The 16604-nt window shown below is 42.5% G+C and overlaps 1 protein-coding gene across 3 annotated transcripts in view; it reads left to right on the top strand.

The window, feature by feature from the left end:
* SLC20A2 (solute carrier family 20 member 2) overlaps window positions 1-16604 on the top strand; it is a 56729-nt gene that overhangs the window by 12402 nt on the left and 27723 nt on the right. For 2 of the 3 annotated variants that reach the window (XM_064710969.1, XM_064710966.1), the window contains exon 2: window positions 11998-12548. In XM_064710969.1, coding sequence (XP_064567039.1) covers window positions 12260-12548 — 289 coding nt within the window. In that variant the 5' untranslated portion in view covers window positions 11998-12259. Of the gene's footprint in view, window positions 1-11684; window positions 11704-11997; window positions 12549-16604 lie in introns of those variants that run through there. The other variant, XM_064710968.1, reaches the window with a different exon arrangement.

The raw sequence follows: 16604 nt of genomic DNA, 5'->3' as shown, positions 1-16604 counted from the left end.
GGAAGTTATTTATGTGACTTCTGAAGGTCTTGGTGACAAGAAACCAATTTTTAATTAATTGTACATTCCTTGATTACTTCCTTAAAGGAAAAAAATACTTTATATTCTTTCTGCCTGTGTATTCAGTGTTCCTTGTTTATATGATTATCTACTTGCTTGTTTGTTTTACGGATAACAGTGGGTAAATTTTCCTTATCAGTATGACAGAGATAGACCTTGTTCCCTTCCAGGTCTTGCAAGAAATGTGCTCTGCAGGTTCTTCCATATTTCAGAGGACTCTTGACATGGTGTTATTGTCATGCGTGGCTGCCATAGACTTAATTTTATTTATTTTTGGGGGTTATTTTCTCTTTTTCTGCTTGATTTTTTCAGCTAATTCTGGAATTTGCACCCTTGTTTGGAGTGGTGTGGCTCTTCTCACAGTGCTTGTGTGGAGCAGAGAGGTCTGTGTCAGTGCCACTCCTATTTTTGGGTTGGTCATTTTCTGCATGGGGGTGCATAGTCCAGAGAAGTCCCAGCCTGAGCCACAGTGGCCACAGCAGGATCCTGGCATGGCCAGCTCTGCTTCTCACACCGGCAGGCAGGGAAGAGGGGAGGGTTCCTCATGGAATCCCCTTTGCTATTCCTGACCTCTCAGCAGCATCCATTCTGTCTCTTCTCCTCTGGGCAGCCATGGGGCTTCTGAGATGCATTAGTGTTGTCATCGTGGCTTAGCTAGGAATGCCTTACCCTGAGGATGAGGCACAGAGGCCACCGGCCCCGTTTGCTGGTGCCAAGTGCTCAGATACATTCTGCTGCCTAGTAACTTCCTCTTCCCTGCAGCCTGTGTGTCAAGCACAGAAATTTTAGGTGTTCAAGCTCTTTTGGAGGATGAATATGCTCATCAGTCCGTGTGTCCTGTTATCTTGCCCAAACCTTTAGGAAGACTCTTTGTGCTCCCCCTGGACATTGGCACTGCACCACTGGATTTGCTCCCCGGCCTTCCATGAGAGATAAAGCCAAACTTTTCTCAGCATGCTTCATATGACTACACACCCTTAGTAAGCCCTCTTGGAGGTGTTTGCTAAGCCAAGAGCCAGTTGTGGGACACTCTTTGGCACATTGATTGACAGTGATTTAATCTGTAGCCCATGTCACAAGTCTGTTGGGCACTTCTTTGTTCAATCTATGGTGAAGCCACCAGGAGGTTAATGTTGCCTGGTAGGTGGAACTCAAGGTATTTGCTTCCCCATCATGCTCCTCATGCCTCTAGTAGCATAGGCTGCAGGAGACAGATGTGGATATTACATGGACTCAAGAACAGAATCAGCAGCTGTTGGGCTTTGAGGGGGCAACAGGCCTGTTAATTGGCAGATGCCAAGCTTTGCGTTGTCGCCGGGCAGCATAAGCACGAATATTTGGCTCTGATTCCTGTGAAATGAAGCCAAGGTCACAGCTTTCATTGCTGTTTCTCCCTTTATATCTCTATTACTGCAATGCTCATAGGGAAAAAGAAGCAGCAAAATTTCCATTGCCAGAGTGTACTGGCTTAATCTATTCCATTTACTCCCATAACCCTGGTTGACGCCTCTGTGAGTGTTATCCATCCTCTGTTTGGTTATAGCCCTGATCCTTTTCTCCTTTTGACATTCAGCTAGGTCAGGAGTGCTTGGTCTGTCCTGTGGGCCACACCGATTCTGGAGGTCGGCAGTGAGAGCCAGCCGGTGTGCTTTGGCATGTTGATAGCCACTCACTCCTGCAGCTCTGTTTGAAGAGAGGGGGTTGCTGGACTCAGGGGAGCTCCAGCCATCTCTTCTGGCTCAAACAGAAGGCTCCACAGTGGTTGTTCTCTGAAACCCAAACTGAAATGGAAATGGCAGGCAATCTGGGGCTGGACGTGTCAGGTTTCCTTTATCTGCAAAATTTGCATTGTTGACTTTTGGCAACCACACTCTGGCTTTTCACCAAGGGCATCTTTACATATGCCTCTGAATTTGCAAAATGCATATTTTTGGATTGCCACAGGAGTGTTTCATGGGCAGTTTTTATGTTCTGTGTAAAAGTCAGTACAGGTCCGTTAGTATTTCAGGATAATGCTCCTTGAGTTGTCAGCAGTAGCCAGGGCTTTTATAGTACTGTGCTTATGCTGACTGCTTCTTTTGGATATGGGTCTGGGGAGGGGAAGATTAAGCTCAGGGCTTAATCAGGGCTCTGAACAGCAGCTCTTTTCCTTGGTCTTAGTATGGACATGAGTGTGCCCCAGTCTCTGGTCAGTCGGCTGGAATCACAGGCGATGCAAGTCCAGTTCCCAGCATTAACTGGGAATGGACCATTCCCAGCCTGAATAAGCACTGGCCAAAGCCTTGCTCCTTCAGCATTGCTTTGCTGCCTTTGAACTCCTCCTGGCTGGACATGGGCTTGTGCTGTGGTAGGGGCTGGAGTCAGCGTGGCTCTCCCAGGCCACACAGCACCCGGAGCCTGTGTCAGCCTCTGCGCCAGCCTTGGCCTCCAGCAATTCCACTTGTGGGTTCCTCCCTTTCATTTCCCAGGGCTGGCTCACTCGGTAGACAAGTGTGATCTCAAGCAGAGTCACATGCTGTAACATGGCAGCTCTCCATGCATGCCTGTGCAAGCACAGCTAATTCACCTCGACCACTGGGAGTGGAAGTCCCTTGACTGGGGTGGGATGTCCTCTTTGAGAGCCCGCAAGTTTGCTGGAAAAAAGAAATGTTTGGATGACACGGTGACAGAGTTCAGAGCCATCAAGAAAGCCCATCCAAGGGGTTTGATTCCTTAGAGCAGAGGAGTTGCTCCCCGCTAAATGACTTCTTAATTTTTATGTCTACTGCATTAAACTTTCCAGAGTCCCTGAGATGGTTTTCTTGCAGTGAAACATGGATGCGTCTCTTTTGGAGATTATCCTAATAGATAACAATGTTTCAGAACTTGCTATCCAATATGCAAAAGCAGATGTGCTTTATTGGCTCTTTTTAACCTAAACTGTGTTTGCAGCTCTCTGCAGAGCAGATGCTCAGAGTTTTGTTCGTATCCATTGAGCATAATAGAACCACCAGAGCTCCAAGAAGAGATGTTGTGTTTGGTAGAGCAGGTTTGATTAAATCTCTGTTAGTCTGAAGGGCCTCAGGGCTGATTTCCAGGTAATGATTGGCCTGTGGTGCCCTTCAAGGCTCCTGTGGTGGAGATGGTCATGGGGGCCTTAAGTACCAGAAAGAAGAGGGCTGGAGATTTCTTTGAGGTACGATGGGCTGTTGTCTGTCACCCTTTTCATTCCTCCTCATTGATTCGATTTCCCCTGTTTATAGATTGAGGGGGAATAAAGGAATAAGAGTTCCCAGGCAGGGGCAGGGTCTCCAGTTCCAGGTGCTTATGGCTCCCAATTTTAGAGTACCAGTAGGTATGTGAGAGCCCAGAAACTCCTGTAGCTGGTCACTAACCTTGCAGCTTTTGGATGTTTTTGTTGTATTTCTATTCATGAGTAAATGCATTTTACAGGCATTCAGGTTCCAATTCTTAGGGGCTTTTATGTTAGAAAATTATACTCATCCCCCATTATTTTCTACTCAAAATGTAGGTGTTTTAAAATCTGAATAATCATTTACATATATAGCCTTCCAACCTGAATGGCAAAAAAAAGCCAGTTACCTTTGATATAAAAGTATAAAAGTTACTCTTAGTTGCAAAATTAACTTTGTTTTAGTGGTCACTGGGAAATGAGAACCTGGGCATCTTTCAGAAAATAGCTCATGCAGAAATGCAGAACAAAGGGGGTTTAAAATTAAATATTTAAATTGGCTTGTCCTATTACATTATTTTAATGTGAATATAAATCTGCCTAGCATGAGTTTGTTTAATCAAACAACGATCGATCAATTGTTGATTTACCGAAATAAATTACAATTAAAACAGAATTATGATATCTGATCGAGATTGTAATTTATCATTTCTACAAATATTTGATTTGATGGGAACCAAACTGGTGATGCCATTTCCAAAACCCAATCCTCGTAATTTATTCTGTGGTCTTATAAATTTTCCTTTGCTTGCTTCTTTAGTGGTGTCCCAAATTATAACTCTTTCTAATGGTCAACCTATCTTGGCTTGAATTTTCCCATGCCTGAAGTCCACAATGCTGATGTAGCAGAAGAGAAACTTTGAAGATATTTCCTTTTCTCTGTGCTGTTTATTATATCCTTTGCTTTGCGTGTAGACCGAGCTCTGCAGCTTAGGTCAACAAGAAGCCACCGTTGTGGCCAGGCTGGCTCGTGGGAAGCAGCGCTCAAATGGTTCCAGTTTGCAGCTCTCCTGGGTCTGAGATGCTTCCCACAGGTCAGGCTGGCAGCTTCTGGGGCTGGGAATTGAAATGGATACCCCTCAGGTCTCATGTGCCCTGGGCAGTGTTTGTACCTGCACGCTGGTGGTGGCTGCTCTCGGCTGGGGGAACGGTCCTTAGCTTCTCTGAAGGAGAATTAGGATGGATTTAACGCTTACTGGGAGAGGCAGACATCAGCTATAAAGAGAACATGGAATAATATTTTGCCTTTTTTTTTTCTTTTTACCTTATAAAGTTAAACAAATGGTACAAGAAGTTTCTGCGCTTATTTATTCGCTTTCTTAAAACTTTGGAATCCAGATCTATAAATACAAGCTGACTTAATGTTTACCATTATGGTCGCTCTCACTTGAATTGATGGGTGCTACTTGTCAGGGAAAAAAAAGTAAAAAAAGGTATTAAGATATATGATCTGCAGGAAAAGATTAACATGCTGTTGTTGTTAAAATATGTTGCTTTTGTCCATAAGGGAAAACCACTGTGAAAGTCTTAGCCCCTCAGTTTTCTAAAAACTGGAAGCCTGTTTGTCAGCTATTACAGGAGCAAAAGGAAGGACATCACAACCAGACTAAAGAGATGTAGCTTTTCATAAAGATAGCAGATGTATCACAGACTTAGTTGTAGTGGGGTATCGACCTTAAATAAAGAATCACCATTTCTTAAAAATAATCATGGCTCAATAGGTACAATTCTTTTTTGGGGGGGGGGGGGATTTTAATGTCATTTATTCATTGCAGATTTCTAGTTGGAGTTTTTTCTAATTCTTTTTAGAAGGTGATGTAAGCTTGCTAATCCATGTGAGTTTTCTTAAGAAATGTAAAATACTTTTCAGTATTACCAAATAACCCATGCAGATGTGCAGCTGAATTTAACCAATTCAGAAAACTTTTGACTTCTTGTTAGGAAATATCCGTTATTCAAACTTGAAAAAATAGATCAGGAAGGATTATGTTTCCAAGTCTGTGTTTACAAAACTGAATTGATTTGGTTTTTCTCAAATGTTCAGGATGCGGAAAATGTACAGATTTAATTATGTTAAGTTCTAATATCATTACACACATTTTAGTGACTCTGAATGGAGTAAAACCTAGCAGATAAATATATAAACCATAAAGGTGTGCAAATAAATTTTTGTCAGTCAGATTTGTAACTGTGACAATGCAGTTTTGATTTTAATTCCTTTTTGCTGAATATGATAACTGAATGGCAATATATGGTCTTAAAGCAATTATTTTATATAAAGCTAAGCCGGGTACTTTTAGGCAAACATTAGTTGTGCCTTGATTTATGTGCAAAAAATTTTTCCCACTTAAAGGAAAGCGGTTGAAGGAATCTGGATTGGGTAATTTAGGCTGAATTGTTGAAAGTGAAGTTGTTTGCTTAGGCATCGATCCAGACAAAACTCGTGCACATCTTTAACTTTCTGCAGTCTGTGTAGCCTGTGGGACCTCTGCTGACATGGATAAAGTAGCAAGCGTGCAACATCATTCCCAAATTGGATCTACATACCCTACTGTCACAGGCACTTGAATTAAAAGTGCATTTAAGTGTGCTTGCAAATAAACGATCTGGGACTCCTCAGAGATTACCTGATCCCACCAAAACACCCAACTGACAGTCAAAAATGAGATTTCCTTTCTTGTCTATGCCTATGCCTGGGGGTGGGGAGTGGGAAGGGAACGTTTTGTTGCTTTTAATACGAGCTTCATTGGATTGGTTTGTCTCTCTGGTGCAGTCGTGACGCAGTGTTGTGTTTTATCAGTGCCCACCCCCAGCAGAATTCTTTGCTTAAGAGGAGGCAGATTTTCACCTACTGAATAAGAATCTGGACTCGCATTGATGCTTCTCAGTGTTGTCTTGTGTGCTCTCCTCCTGTGCCGGAGTGAATTTTATCCCCGGACTGCCTGGTGTAAGTTACAGCGCTCTTTCTACCCTCTGAAAGTTTGCATGTTCAGATGTGACTGTGCTGAATGATAGGATATCTATTTTAAACTTCAACCTGTATTTCTGATCAGGAGGGAAGGTTGCTAGAAGAACTTTGCTCATTTTTCTCTTGAAAGAACTTTTAAATACTGGGTGAGTTTTAAAGACTTCTTTGCATGGTTTTCTTTTGTAAAACTTGTTTTCTGTAACCATGAACACTTGTTTTCTCTGAATGGATCTTGAAAATCTCCAGTATTGAGTCATAAAAACTACTTGCCTGCTAGAAAGACTTTGTTCAGTCACTGAAGGATCAAATTGTCCTTTAGTTAGAGAAAAATATGTTTATCAGCAAATGCATGAGAGTTTGTTGATATTTCACCTTTCTTACTTGTTTGGAGAAGTGCTTAAAGTGACTGCTATCTGTGTTTTTAATGAATGTTTTCAGCCACAAAATCTCATGCTAGATATTTTATATCCATTTTTAACCTTTCAGTGGTGGGAACAGAAGGTTGATAGGGACTAGGAAAAGGAAGCATCCTCTGGAAGTTTTGGGAGCTGACAGTGACAGTCCCTCTCTGCAATGTTAAACTGGACAGGAATCCTTGGAAAGCTATCAACTTCAGTTTGTTTCCATATCAAGTAGTAGTATGAAGTATGCTTAAACACATTGTGACTGTGTTAAAATAGGAACTGATTGATAGAAAAACCTGCTTCTGCTGATGTGGTAATTGATTTTTTTTTTATAGTAAGTTCGGAGTGCTTTTTGTGTACTGGAGCATTAAACTTGCATAATGTTTGGCCTTGTGACAAGTCCTGTGCATGTAATTTAGAGCCATATAGGGATGTTCTCAGTCTTGAACCACTTGATTCAATACTACCTTTCATATCATGAATGTAGCGTTAGTAATTTAAAGTAAATAATTTGTGAGCCTTGTGGCCTGAGCATGAACTGGAAATGATAAGGACTATTGATAAGAGCCACGTTAGTAGCTCTGGTTATAAACCAGGCTTGGTTTCTATGCAGTGCTGCTTCAGTACCTGGAGACTGGAATGCCAGATCTGGCCTGAGTTTATACACATAGGTGGGAACCTGACAGATTGGTTTTATATAAAAAGCAGAGGATATAAAAGAGAGGATATGGACTAACCTCCCAGGAGCTGCTGTCTGGTAAGCATTTCAGACAGACTTTTACCCCACTGGTAACTAGAAGTGAACCTGCCTGTCAGTACAAATCCAGTGCTGCTGTCAATCATTAAACATCAACTGTTTTCAACACGGCAGAGGAAAAGAAATTGTCCTCCCTTGTCTGCCTTGCCATAATGCAAAGTGGAGTAGTCATATAAATTATTTTGGGAAATGCTACATGCTGCTGTCCTTTGATTTTTGTTCATACTTGGGCAACAACAAATCAGTTAAAACTGGGATGTCTCAGAATCTCTGTCCCATCCAGAGCACAAGAAAATTTTCAGCTGCAGGACGGGGCAACTTCTGAGAGTAGGAGAGCTGCATGCAGCATGATTTATATATGGTATGAGCTGCATACCTTTCAGTGCCTTACAAATGCTGTAGGTTCTTCCCTAATTTTCAGTGAAGAGAATATTAAAGGACATTTATGGAATCTCTGTTTGTTCCTTTATGTCACACAGTCGGATTGCTAGATGGTAATGCACTCTGATTACTTCCTTAGAATTTGAACTTAGTCCTGAACTTTTATTTATCCATTCATTCCTGCTGTTTGATACTTCTCTGTTCTCTTTAGCAGCAATTCGTTTAGCAAAAACAAAAATCTCCAAACCCTGACATCTCTGATTTTCAAATTTAGTATTATTTTTTTCACTAAAACTTGTCTAGGCTCAGTAGTGTACTCTGAACAGCTTCCAGGAGACCTGTCTTAGTGAATGTCCGTATATAAACATGTCCTAAAGTGATCTCATGTTTAACACGAGATCCTAACTTTTTCCTGAGGATTCACTTGTCATTGTGCATGAACTGAGGTGCTTTTTTACCTAGGTTTTGTTCTCATCTCTCCCTTAGGGAGGAAATAGCACTCTGTCTTGACAGAGTTATAACAAGCTGTTTAATGAATAATAAAATACAGTCTGAGGGGAGTGTCTGGATCATCTCCAGTGAGGCAGAGGGACGTGCTTAGCATTTCCAAAAATCAAATTTTTCTTGCTGAGGTGCAAGTTTCTAAGTCCATTTAAAAGGCTTCAACTCAAACCTTGTAAGTATGGTGCACTGACTATGGACCATAAGGAAACTCTATTAGCTAAAAATCTTGCCTTAATGCAGAATTAGCTTCTTCCAGCTTGACATGCTATCTCTGTGCATTTCTCTCCATCCATCAGAGATGCATGCCCTAGCTTCACATCCTGCAGCTCCTGGTCCTAACACAATTCCTCTGCCCTGCTAGTGCCCAAGTGTGAGTTTGCATCATGGCAGAACAAGCTGGGCTGGTTCAGGAAGAGTTATCCAAAGCCTAAACAGGGAAATGTACTTTTCCACCCAGAGTGTGCTGTGGTGGCAGAGCACACCTGCCTGCAGAGGAGGTGTCAGTCCCAGAGGTGACTGGGAGGATCCCCAGCACCCAGCAGGTAGAATTGAATTGCACAGAGGCAGGTTGATGGAATATGAGAACAGGAGAGACACAGGCAGGTGACTTCCAGGTGTCACACGTGGAGCAGATCACCTGCCATTCCCTCCTGCATGGTTTTTTTTCCAGTTTCTTTTTCATCCCATTAAACAACATCACAAGCTCTTGGGTTACATTAGGTGATGAGGGGCATAGTTCAGCATGTCTGAGCATGCCAAATGTATTTTGGGCTCTAGAAAGAAGCAGACTAAGATTTAGTCTGTATTTAGTCACTGGCCTGCTTTGCAGGATATTTTGCATTTCTGAAAACTTTCTCAGCAGAGATGTGCCTTTTTTTCCCTTTTTTTCTATAAGCATTTAAAATCTTTTACCGTTTTTTAAGGTTGAAAGTAGTAACACCTAGCCCTTCACAGGCAGCCTACATGTTAATTTTTAAACATGTGTTTATTTCCTTTTTCCTTTTGACTTCCATCTTGTTAAAGACACAGCTTGGCTGCTGCTGTGCTGTTGGTTGTGCCAACACAGTTGAGCCTCTCAGGTTTTGGAGGAAGCTCTATTTTGAACCATCACCTTGCATAAAATGACAGGAGGGGTGACTTCTTACTTAAGACATCCTTTTCTCCTGAGACCACGTATCCTGTTTCACAGGGAGGGAGTTTGTGTAGCTGCCTCTGAGAGCCCTTTGCCAGAAGCCCTGCTGGCAGTCTCCTGGAGGCTCTCTGGCCTCCATGAGGGAATTTAGGAGCGCACATACGCACTCTTGAAGTCTTCATTTCTTCGGGACCATCTGGAGGAGTTCACCCCACCCTGCTCCCAGGGAAGCTAATAAAGGCAACCTTGTGACTTAGTGGTTTATTTTGGAAACTGCAAGAACTCGCCGTGGCTGGAGCAGCCAGATTTGGCAAACATTGTCCCATGAACTCTCTTGTGGTGGGGCAATGTCACAATGGCCCTGCTCTTTCTCTCAGTCCCAGGAACTGGGCCACCACAATAAATTGGTAGGTTGGTTGATAAGTGGAGGAAGGACAGATCTCTGTTGGGAATAAGGGTGTGCTTTTATCTAGCTGGTCCAAAGAAATGGGTCTTGTATAATCACAGACTGTGGGTGCATGCGTGAACCTCAGTCAGCTTTGCCCATTTTCAGGAGAAGAAACTGGGGCACTGAGGCTAACTTGGCAAAGGTACTGTGGAAATGCATGCAGGATGAAGAATGTAATCATTAATCTCCAGGATCAAGGAAGGATCCTAGTCCAGTACTTCATCTCCTAACAAAAATCTGACATGCATAATAGAAATTTTTTAACAAATGCTTTTAGTGGGGTTTAATCTTCATTCACAGGCAAACAAGTGCTAACTGTAATTGTTTCTTCCAAATATCATTAGCCTTTTCTGTTTCTGTCAAGTCCTTTTCCACTCAATGGGCTGAGTGCTCATGAATTATAAAAAAGCAACAAGTCTTCAAACAGAAAACATGCTTTGGTGCTTCGTTTTCTCATGTTGTCTCATAGTATAAAAATCCTTATACAAATGTTTTTAGCCATTAAGACCTTCTGAAATGTTATTTTAGAGTGTAAGGCATTCAAGGGTTGATGTCTGCTCCATGTCTGGAAAAGACTGGAGCAACAGTTGTCCAGCCAGTTTGGAGCCTGCAGAAAGAAAGAGGGACACCTTTTTTTGCTGAATATGTTTCTGCAGAGAAAGCATCAATCCTTCACATCAATTTTAGAGTTTTCTAGGAAACACTTATGGATAGAGGTTTTATTTTCCTCCTGGCTGTTCTCAAGGATCCAGCACCTCAGGAGTATGCAAAATCTCTTCTAATTTTTAAACTTTGCTGTTATTTCAGGGGTTTCAGAGACCCTTCCTCCCTGCTACTGCAGGACCCAAATTGCATTTGGATCATTGAAAGAAATTAAGTATGATCTGGAAACTGGCCATGTGGGAACATTGTGTTGGAGTGACTGTGGGGAAATAGTGAGCACGAGGTGGGCTCAGGGCTTTAATCTGACATCCCCTGCTCTCTGGAAGTGCTTTTCAAAGAGGTGGAGTTGGCTGATGCAGATTTGCTGCTAAATGTTCATTTAACCCCTTGCCACAGGAGCACAGGATGTCTTTGTGGGGGCCAGTAACAGAAGGAAATTGGCCCTTGGAGGAGGCAGGGGCTTTGGGAAAATTTGCTTCTAGCTTTTGACCATCTTCCTGTCACTGTGGGCCTGATCACTCTATTTAACAGTCTTTTGGATGATGAAGGTTTTATTTTTTAAACTCCCTTTCTCCATATCCTTTTTTTGCTTTGAAGAAGCTTATTCTTTTATCAGACTAAGAAAGATGTAATTCAAAAGGCAGTCATAAAACTTAAACTGTCAAAATAAATACGCAAAGATATCTGTGACAATAGTTTGAATATAATAACTGTTAATAATTGGTAACTATCTATAGGAAAAAGCAGAGTTCAATGATTTCCTTGCACCTTTTTCATAGACTTCTCTAAACCAGTAGGGATACATGGAAATATTGAAATTATTGTCTGTTTCAGTGGCTGAAAAGCTTCAAACGAATTGTATTCTTGCAGCATGGGATGTGATAGCAACAACAGATGAATATTAATGTTCTTCAGAGTATTTTCAGTGGTATTTCCTAGACAGACATGCATATAAAATGATTTTTCAAAGGAGCATATCCATGGCTGCAGCTGATAAAATGTTGAGAGCTCTGCTGAGGTCAGTGGTCAGGTGTTCTGTATCAGCTGGGAGTCAGGCTGTGTGGTATGGTCTGTGTACCCTTTGTCTTATATTCTCTGGGTGCAAAAGCCAAGAGGAATCCTCCTGCTAGAAAGAGGGCTTATTGCCCTGCTTGGTAAATTCAACACAAACAAATTCTCAAACTTTCTAAATCCTTTTAAATTGCTCAAAAGAGTTTCTTGGTCAGTGATGTTGCAAGAAACATATTGCTTTGGAGGTGACCTAATTTGAATCTTTTCTGAATTGCTTTATGATTAGAGCAGTCACATGCTGAGGACCCCATTAATGGGTTTAAATCATCTGTTTACTTCTGAAAACACGCATTGTTATGAGCTCTGCTGAGTATTGCACCCTTTTATTTTAATTTTCTTTTTTCTTTTTTCCTTTTTTTTTTTTTCCTCTGTTGCAGGACAGAACATCGCAGTCCTACCGGTTTGGAAGCAAAATATGGAATGTGTTTCACTGCTGACCGAAGGCAGCCAAATGAACAGTATTTATAGTAGTTCGAAAATCAGCAGTTAGCAGTTTCTTCACATTCTAACACTACCCAGCACTTTCCAGAGAGAACTCATTGTTTACAAGAAATCTGCTTTCCAAATCCGTGGCGGTGCCCTCCAGCCTTGACTATTAACTATTTGCAAAGGGGAAGCTAATCTACACTTTGGGGAAAGATGGCAATGGATGAGTACCTGTGGATGGTCATTGTGGGTTTTATCATTGCTTTTATTTTAGCTTTTTCTGTCGGTGCGAATGATGTTGCAAATTCTTTCGGAACGGCCGTGGGCTCTGGTGTTGTTACTTTACGCCAGGCTTGCATTTTGGCTTCAGTTTTTGAAACCACTGGCTCAGTGTTACTGGGAGCGAAAGTAGGAGAAACAATTCGGAAAGGTATCATTGATGTTAACCTGTACAACAACACTGTCCCGCTGCTGATGGCAGGAGAAGTGAGTGCAATGGTTGGTAAGTAACACTTTCCTATTCCAAGTAGTGTTTGTTCTGTGTTTGTCACCCTGCTAACTGTGAGCATTGTTAACTCAGTCTTTCCATCTTCTGGACCTGCACATCTTTTTTTTTGTGTGTGTGAATGCAGGGGCCTGTGTTCCTTTTTAAGTCTCCTATGTTTTTTTAAAATACTTCTAACAATTTACATTTTTCAGTGGTTCAGCCACTTAACTAACAGATGAAAAGGAATGTTTAACACAGTGTATCCTATATGTGTGTAAGACACTGAAAAAAATTATTTTGGTGATTTTTGTAATAATAAATGGAAAATATAAAAGTTTAGCATTCGTGTCTGTACAGAAGATCCTACAGAATCAGCAGTTTGCAATGAGTGTGTATGAGAAAGAATCCTTTTTTAAAAGTTTCAGAACATCCAAACACTTCTGTAAACTGATTGCCTGGCTCAGTGATTGCAATTAGTCCTACGTTTCACCCTTACCCACTGCAAAACTAAGGGAGCAGTAAAAATAATCACACATTTAAGGTCTTTTTAGGTTTTCTGACCCAAACGACAGCAGGTCAGCCCTTAGGGTCTATCCCCTTGCTTGTGTTTGTAGTTAACTAAATCTCTGTTCAGAACAAACAGCATATTTTGAGGTAAGTAACATTAAGCCACGGTATTTACTCTTTGTTTATGTGCAAGAGATTTTGTGAGCTTTTAGAGAGCTCCCTGCAGGAGCAAACCTGCTCTTAAAGGGCAGCAGGAGGAAACCCTTTATCAGTGGGAGAGGCAGCCCCGGCAAGGGGCCAGCCCTCCCACCTCGGTCTGGCAGCTTGGTGATTTACACAGGCACCACAGCATCCTCTGCTTCAGAGGGATGTTCCACTTAAACATTTTCTTCCTTAAACCTGCTTAAACCTGACCTAAATGTTATTTCCACCCATCCCTTCTGACCTCCTCACACTTTTTACGTGAAACCTGCACAGGAGTTAGATGAGTCTGTGCAGAGATTTACTACATGTGCTTATTTTCCTGTTTCCTTTGGGAATAGGGAAAATTGAGTGCCTTTTAAAAAATTTCTTTTATTTTTTATGGTTCGAAATGGGCATTGAGTGACAGTTTCGGGAGTTGTCAGAGGTGGCTTTGTGTGCCCAAGAGTGGGAAGGTAGTTCCCTTGGTTCTGTGGCTGTTTCTGAGCCTCCTGAAGGTTGGGCACCTTTCCTTGCCCAAGGGGCAGAGGGGTTGGTCACCAAGAGATCCCTGGGGCAGCAGCCACTTCCACAGATGGTCCCACTTCTACCCACCTCAGGTGCTCCTGCCCCCCCACCCCATCAGCTCCTCTCTCCTGATCTCTTGCAGGATCAGCTGGTGGTGTTTGCTCTTTCCCTCAAGGTGCAGGGTGGCTATTTAGCCCCATCCCACTGGCACCTGTTATCCCTGTGCTTGCTGAGATGGCTCAGGCTCTCCCATGGGTGAGCTGGGAGCGCTGCACAGCGCCTGGAGTGTGAGTGACCTGCGCGTTCCCGATTCCCTTTGAAGGAAGGGTCCGTTTTCTTCCCTGGATCTATTTCTGGTCTCCTGATCCTAGCAGGGCAAAGTTTTAAGTCTCAGATACCCCCTGCAGAGGCAACTGGCCAGAAGCTCAAAGAAAACAACTTATTTGCATGCCTATTTACATAAGCCTGTGTGAACTTCATGACCAGTTGCATTCCCTTCCTCCAGTAGGGGCATTAGGAAGAAATTCCACATTATAAGTCTCAGAATTAATCACAAGTTACAAAATGCACATTTCAGTATTTTTTTTCCTCAAATCCATCTCCAGCTTTTCTCTGGATGTATGGTATTTTTTCTGTGTTTTCTCTTAGCCTTTTTGGATGTTTACTTTTTCTGTTTTTGCTCTGCATTTTCCCCCACCCTGTTCTCTCATGTCTCATGATCATGTTTTTGCAAATGGATTTAGCTTCTGAATTTCAATGAGGCTTAAATGAGTCAACAGTCTGGGAGAGACCAAAAGTCACTGTATCCTCTTTCCAGATGTTGGTGGAAGACCCTTTGATGCTTGCAGCAAACAGCAGATGTAATTTTCAGGTCAGCCTTTTCTCCTAAGAGAAAAGGAAGCGGGAAGTAATGGGATTAAAGTTTTAATATGTAGCATTTTGTAGTAATTTGGAGCACATTCAGATGTTGTTTATTTGGCAGATGAGAAGTTAAGAACTGTTGCTCTTGGGGTAGATTGTAGTATTTGCCCAGCATCAATTAGCTGTCAGGTTATTGTCAGGACGAGCCCGTGTGTTGTTCTGGAGGTTCTGGTGCGAGCTGAAGTCAGCAGCTGATGCGACTGAGGAGATGCCACCAACAGAGAGGACATCCCAGCCAGGATTAGCAGAGCCAAGTACTAATCTAGTCCTGCAGGTGACGTGGTGTTTGGTGTGGGCTCACAGCTGGCACTGAGCACTGGAGCCCAAGGAGAACGAGGTGCCCTCAGTGGCAGGGCAGTGTGAAACGCACCCTGGCCAAACGCGGGGGCAGGCTGCAGCCAGCCCTCTGTCTTCAGGGGATGTTAACCCAGAGGAAAGGGTGTGGGCCACAGTGTCCACAGGCATGAAGGGTCTGAATTTGGGACCCAGCCAAGGGAGCCTCCTGCTTCCTAAGTTAGTTTTGCCAAGGTAAAAGTTGAGAACATACATTTTATGTTAAAGAGGATTTAAAGCTTTGATGTAGGTAGCTAAAGCACTGCAAGTCCCAGAGTAAAGTCTTGCTCTGGCTTCCTTTATAGTTTCTTCTGTTCCTTAACACTTCCTGAAACTTCTTTAGATTATGCATTGTTCTTCTCAGGCCATCCATTGGTCCTGCACCACCTGTTTCTTTCTCTGCTGCTTGTTTTCAGTTGAGCAATCTGCTCTAGAGGAAGGTGTCCCTGCCCATGGCACGGGGTTTGGAATTAGGTGATTTTTAAGGTCCCTTCCAACACAAACCATTCTTTGATTCTATGAAGTTAAATAAACAAGAAATAGTTCCATAGTCCCTCTATTTTCCCCGACAATAAACCCAGTGCTCACCAGACATTTGCAGTGCAGCTGTGGCTTGGTGCCGTTTCCCCTTTTTTTTGTACTGAGTATTTTGTAATTACATATCTATGGGTAGTTTATCTTTTTATTTGGCTTCTATCAGATGTAACCATTTGATTTCTCCTTCTCCTTACTTCCATTTGCTGTGTCTCTAAGTTCATGTCAAAGGTTTCAAAGTGTTTTTATTTTTATTTTTATTTTAGTACAGGGGAAAAGAAGCCAAAAAATTGAAGAGCAGGTGTTCCTTGATTGATCTAGAATTTCCACTAGCAGGAGAAGTAACAGTTGTTTTGGGATAGTATGCCAGGAGAGATCAGTTTTACAAACTGGTTGACTTCCAAATGCAGCCACATATGATACCAGCAAATCACTGTTTGCAGATGGCTCTGTTTCAAAACCTTCAAAGCATCTTCTTGTGTTGGAATTGAGGATGGAGCTTGAAACTTTGGGTAGTCTGCCAGGATATGTTCAGTGACCTTGCTTTATCACCTGTATCTGCTACAGATCTGTTAAGAGAGGAGGCATGAGCCAGAAAACTCAGGATCACTTATGGCAGTGTGATTGCTGCCACTGGTGGCTCAATATACGAAGATTAAGGCCATGAAGTATTACAATGAGGTCTTTGTAAGAATTCTCTAATATTAGGGGGGGTCCACAGAAAGCTGGTGTCACTCTCAAAAGTATTTTGCTGTCCTGAGGTTAGTGCCAGTGGAAGAGGAGCAGGGATCTTGTGTCTTTGGAAAGTGAAAGGAGTCAGAGCATGAAGCTGCATGCTCGAGAGCTTGGTGGCCAGCTGTGTCTGATCTAACTCCTGAAAGAAGTGCTTGGGATACTTTTTTTTCTCCTGTACTCTTGGCCAGCATTCTTCCTGGAATTCTTGCTGGAATGCCAGATGTGGCGTTTACTTTACAGACCATTACCCACTGTCCCTTAGTTAGGGGAACTTATTTCCTTATGCCAGGGTACCTTTGGCTTCTCCATGACTAACATAAGCCTTTTCAGCAG

This window comes from Zonotrichia leucophrys, chromosome 4 (assembly GCF_028769735.1).
Source record: "Zonotrichia leucophrys gambelii isolate GWCS_2022_RI chromosome 4, RI_Zleu_2.0, whole genome shotgun sequence".
In the NCBI taxonomy this organism is placed as follows: Eukaryota; Metazoa; Chordata; class Aves; order Passeriformes; family Passerellidae; genus Zonotrichia; species Zonotrichia leucophrys.
This window is presented reverse-complemented; position numbering and strand designations above follow the sequence as displayed.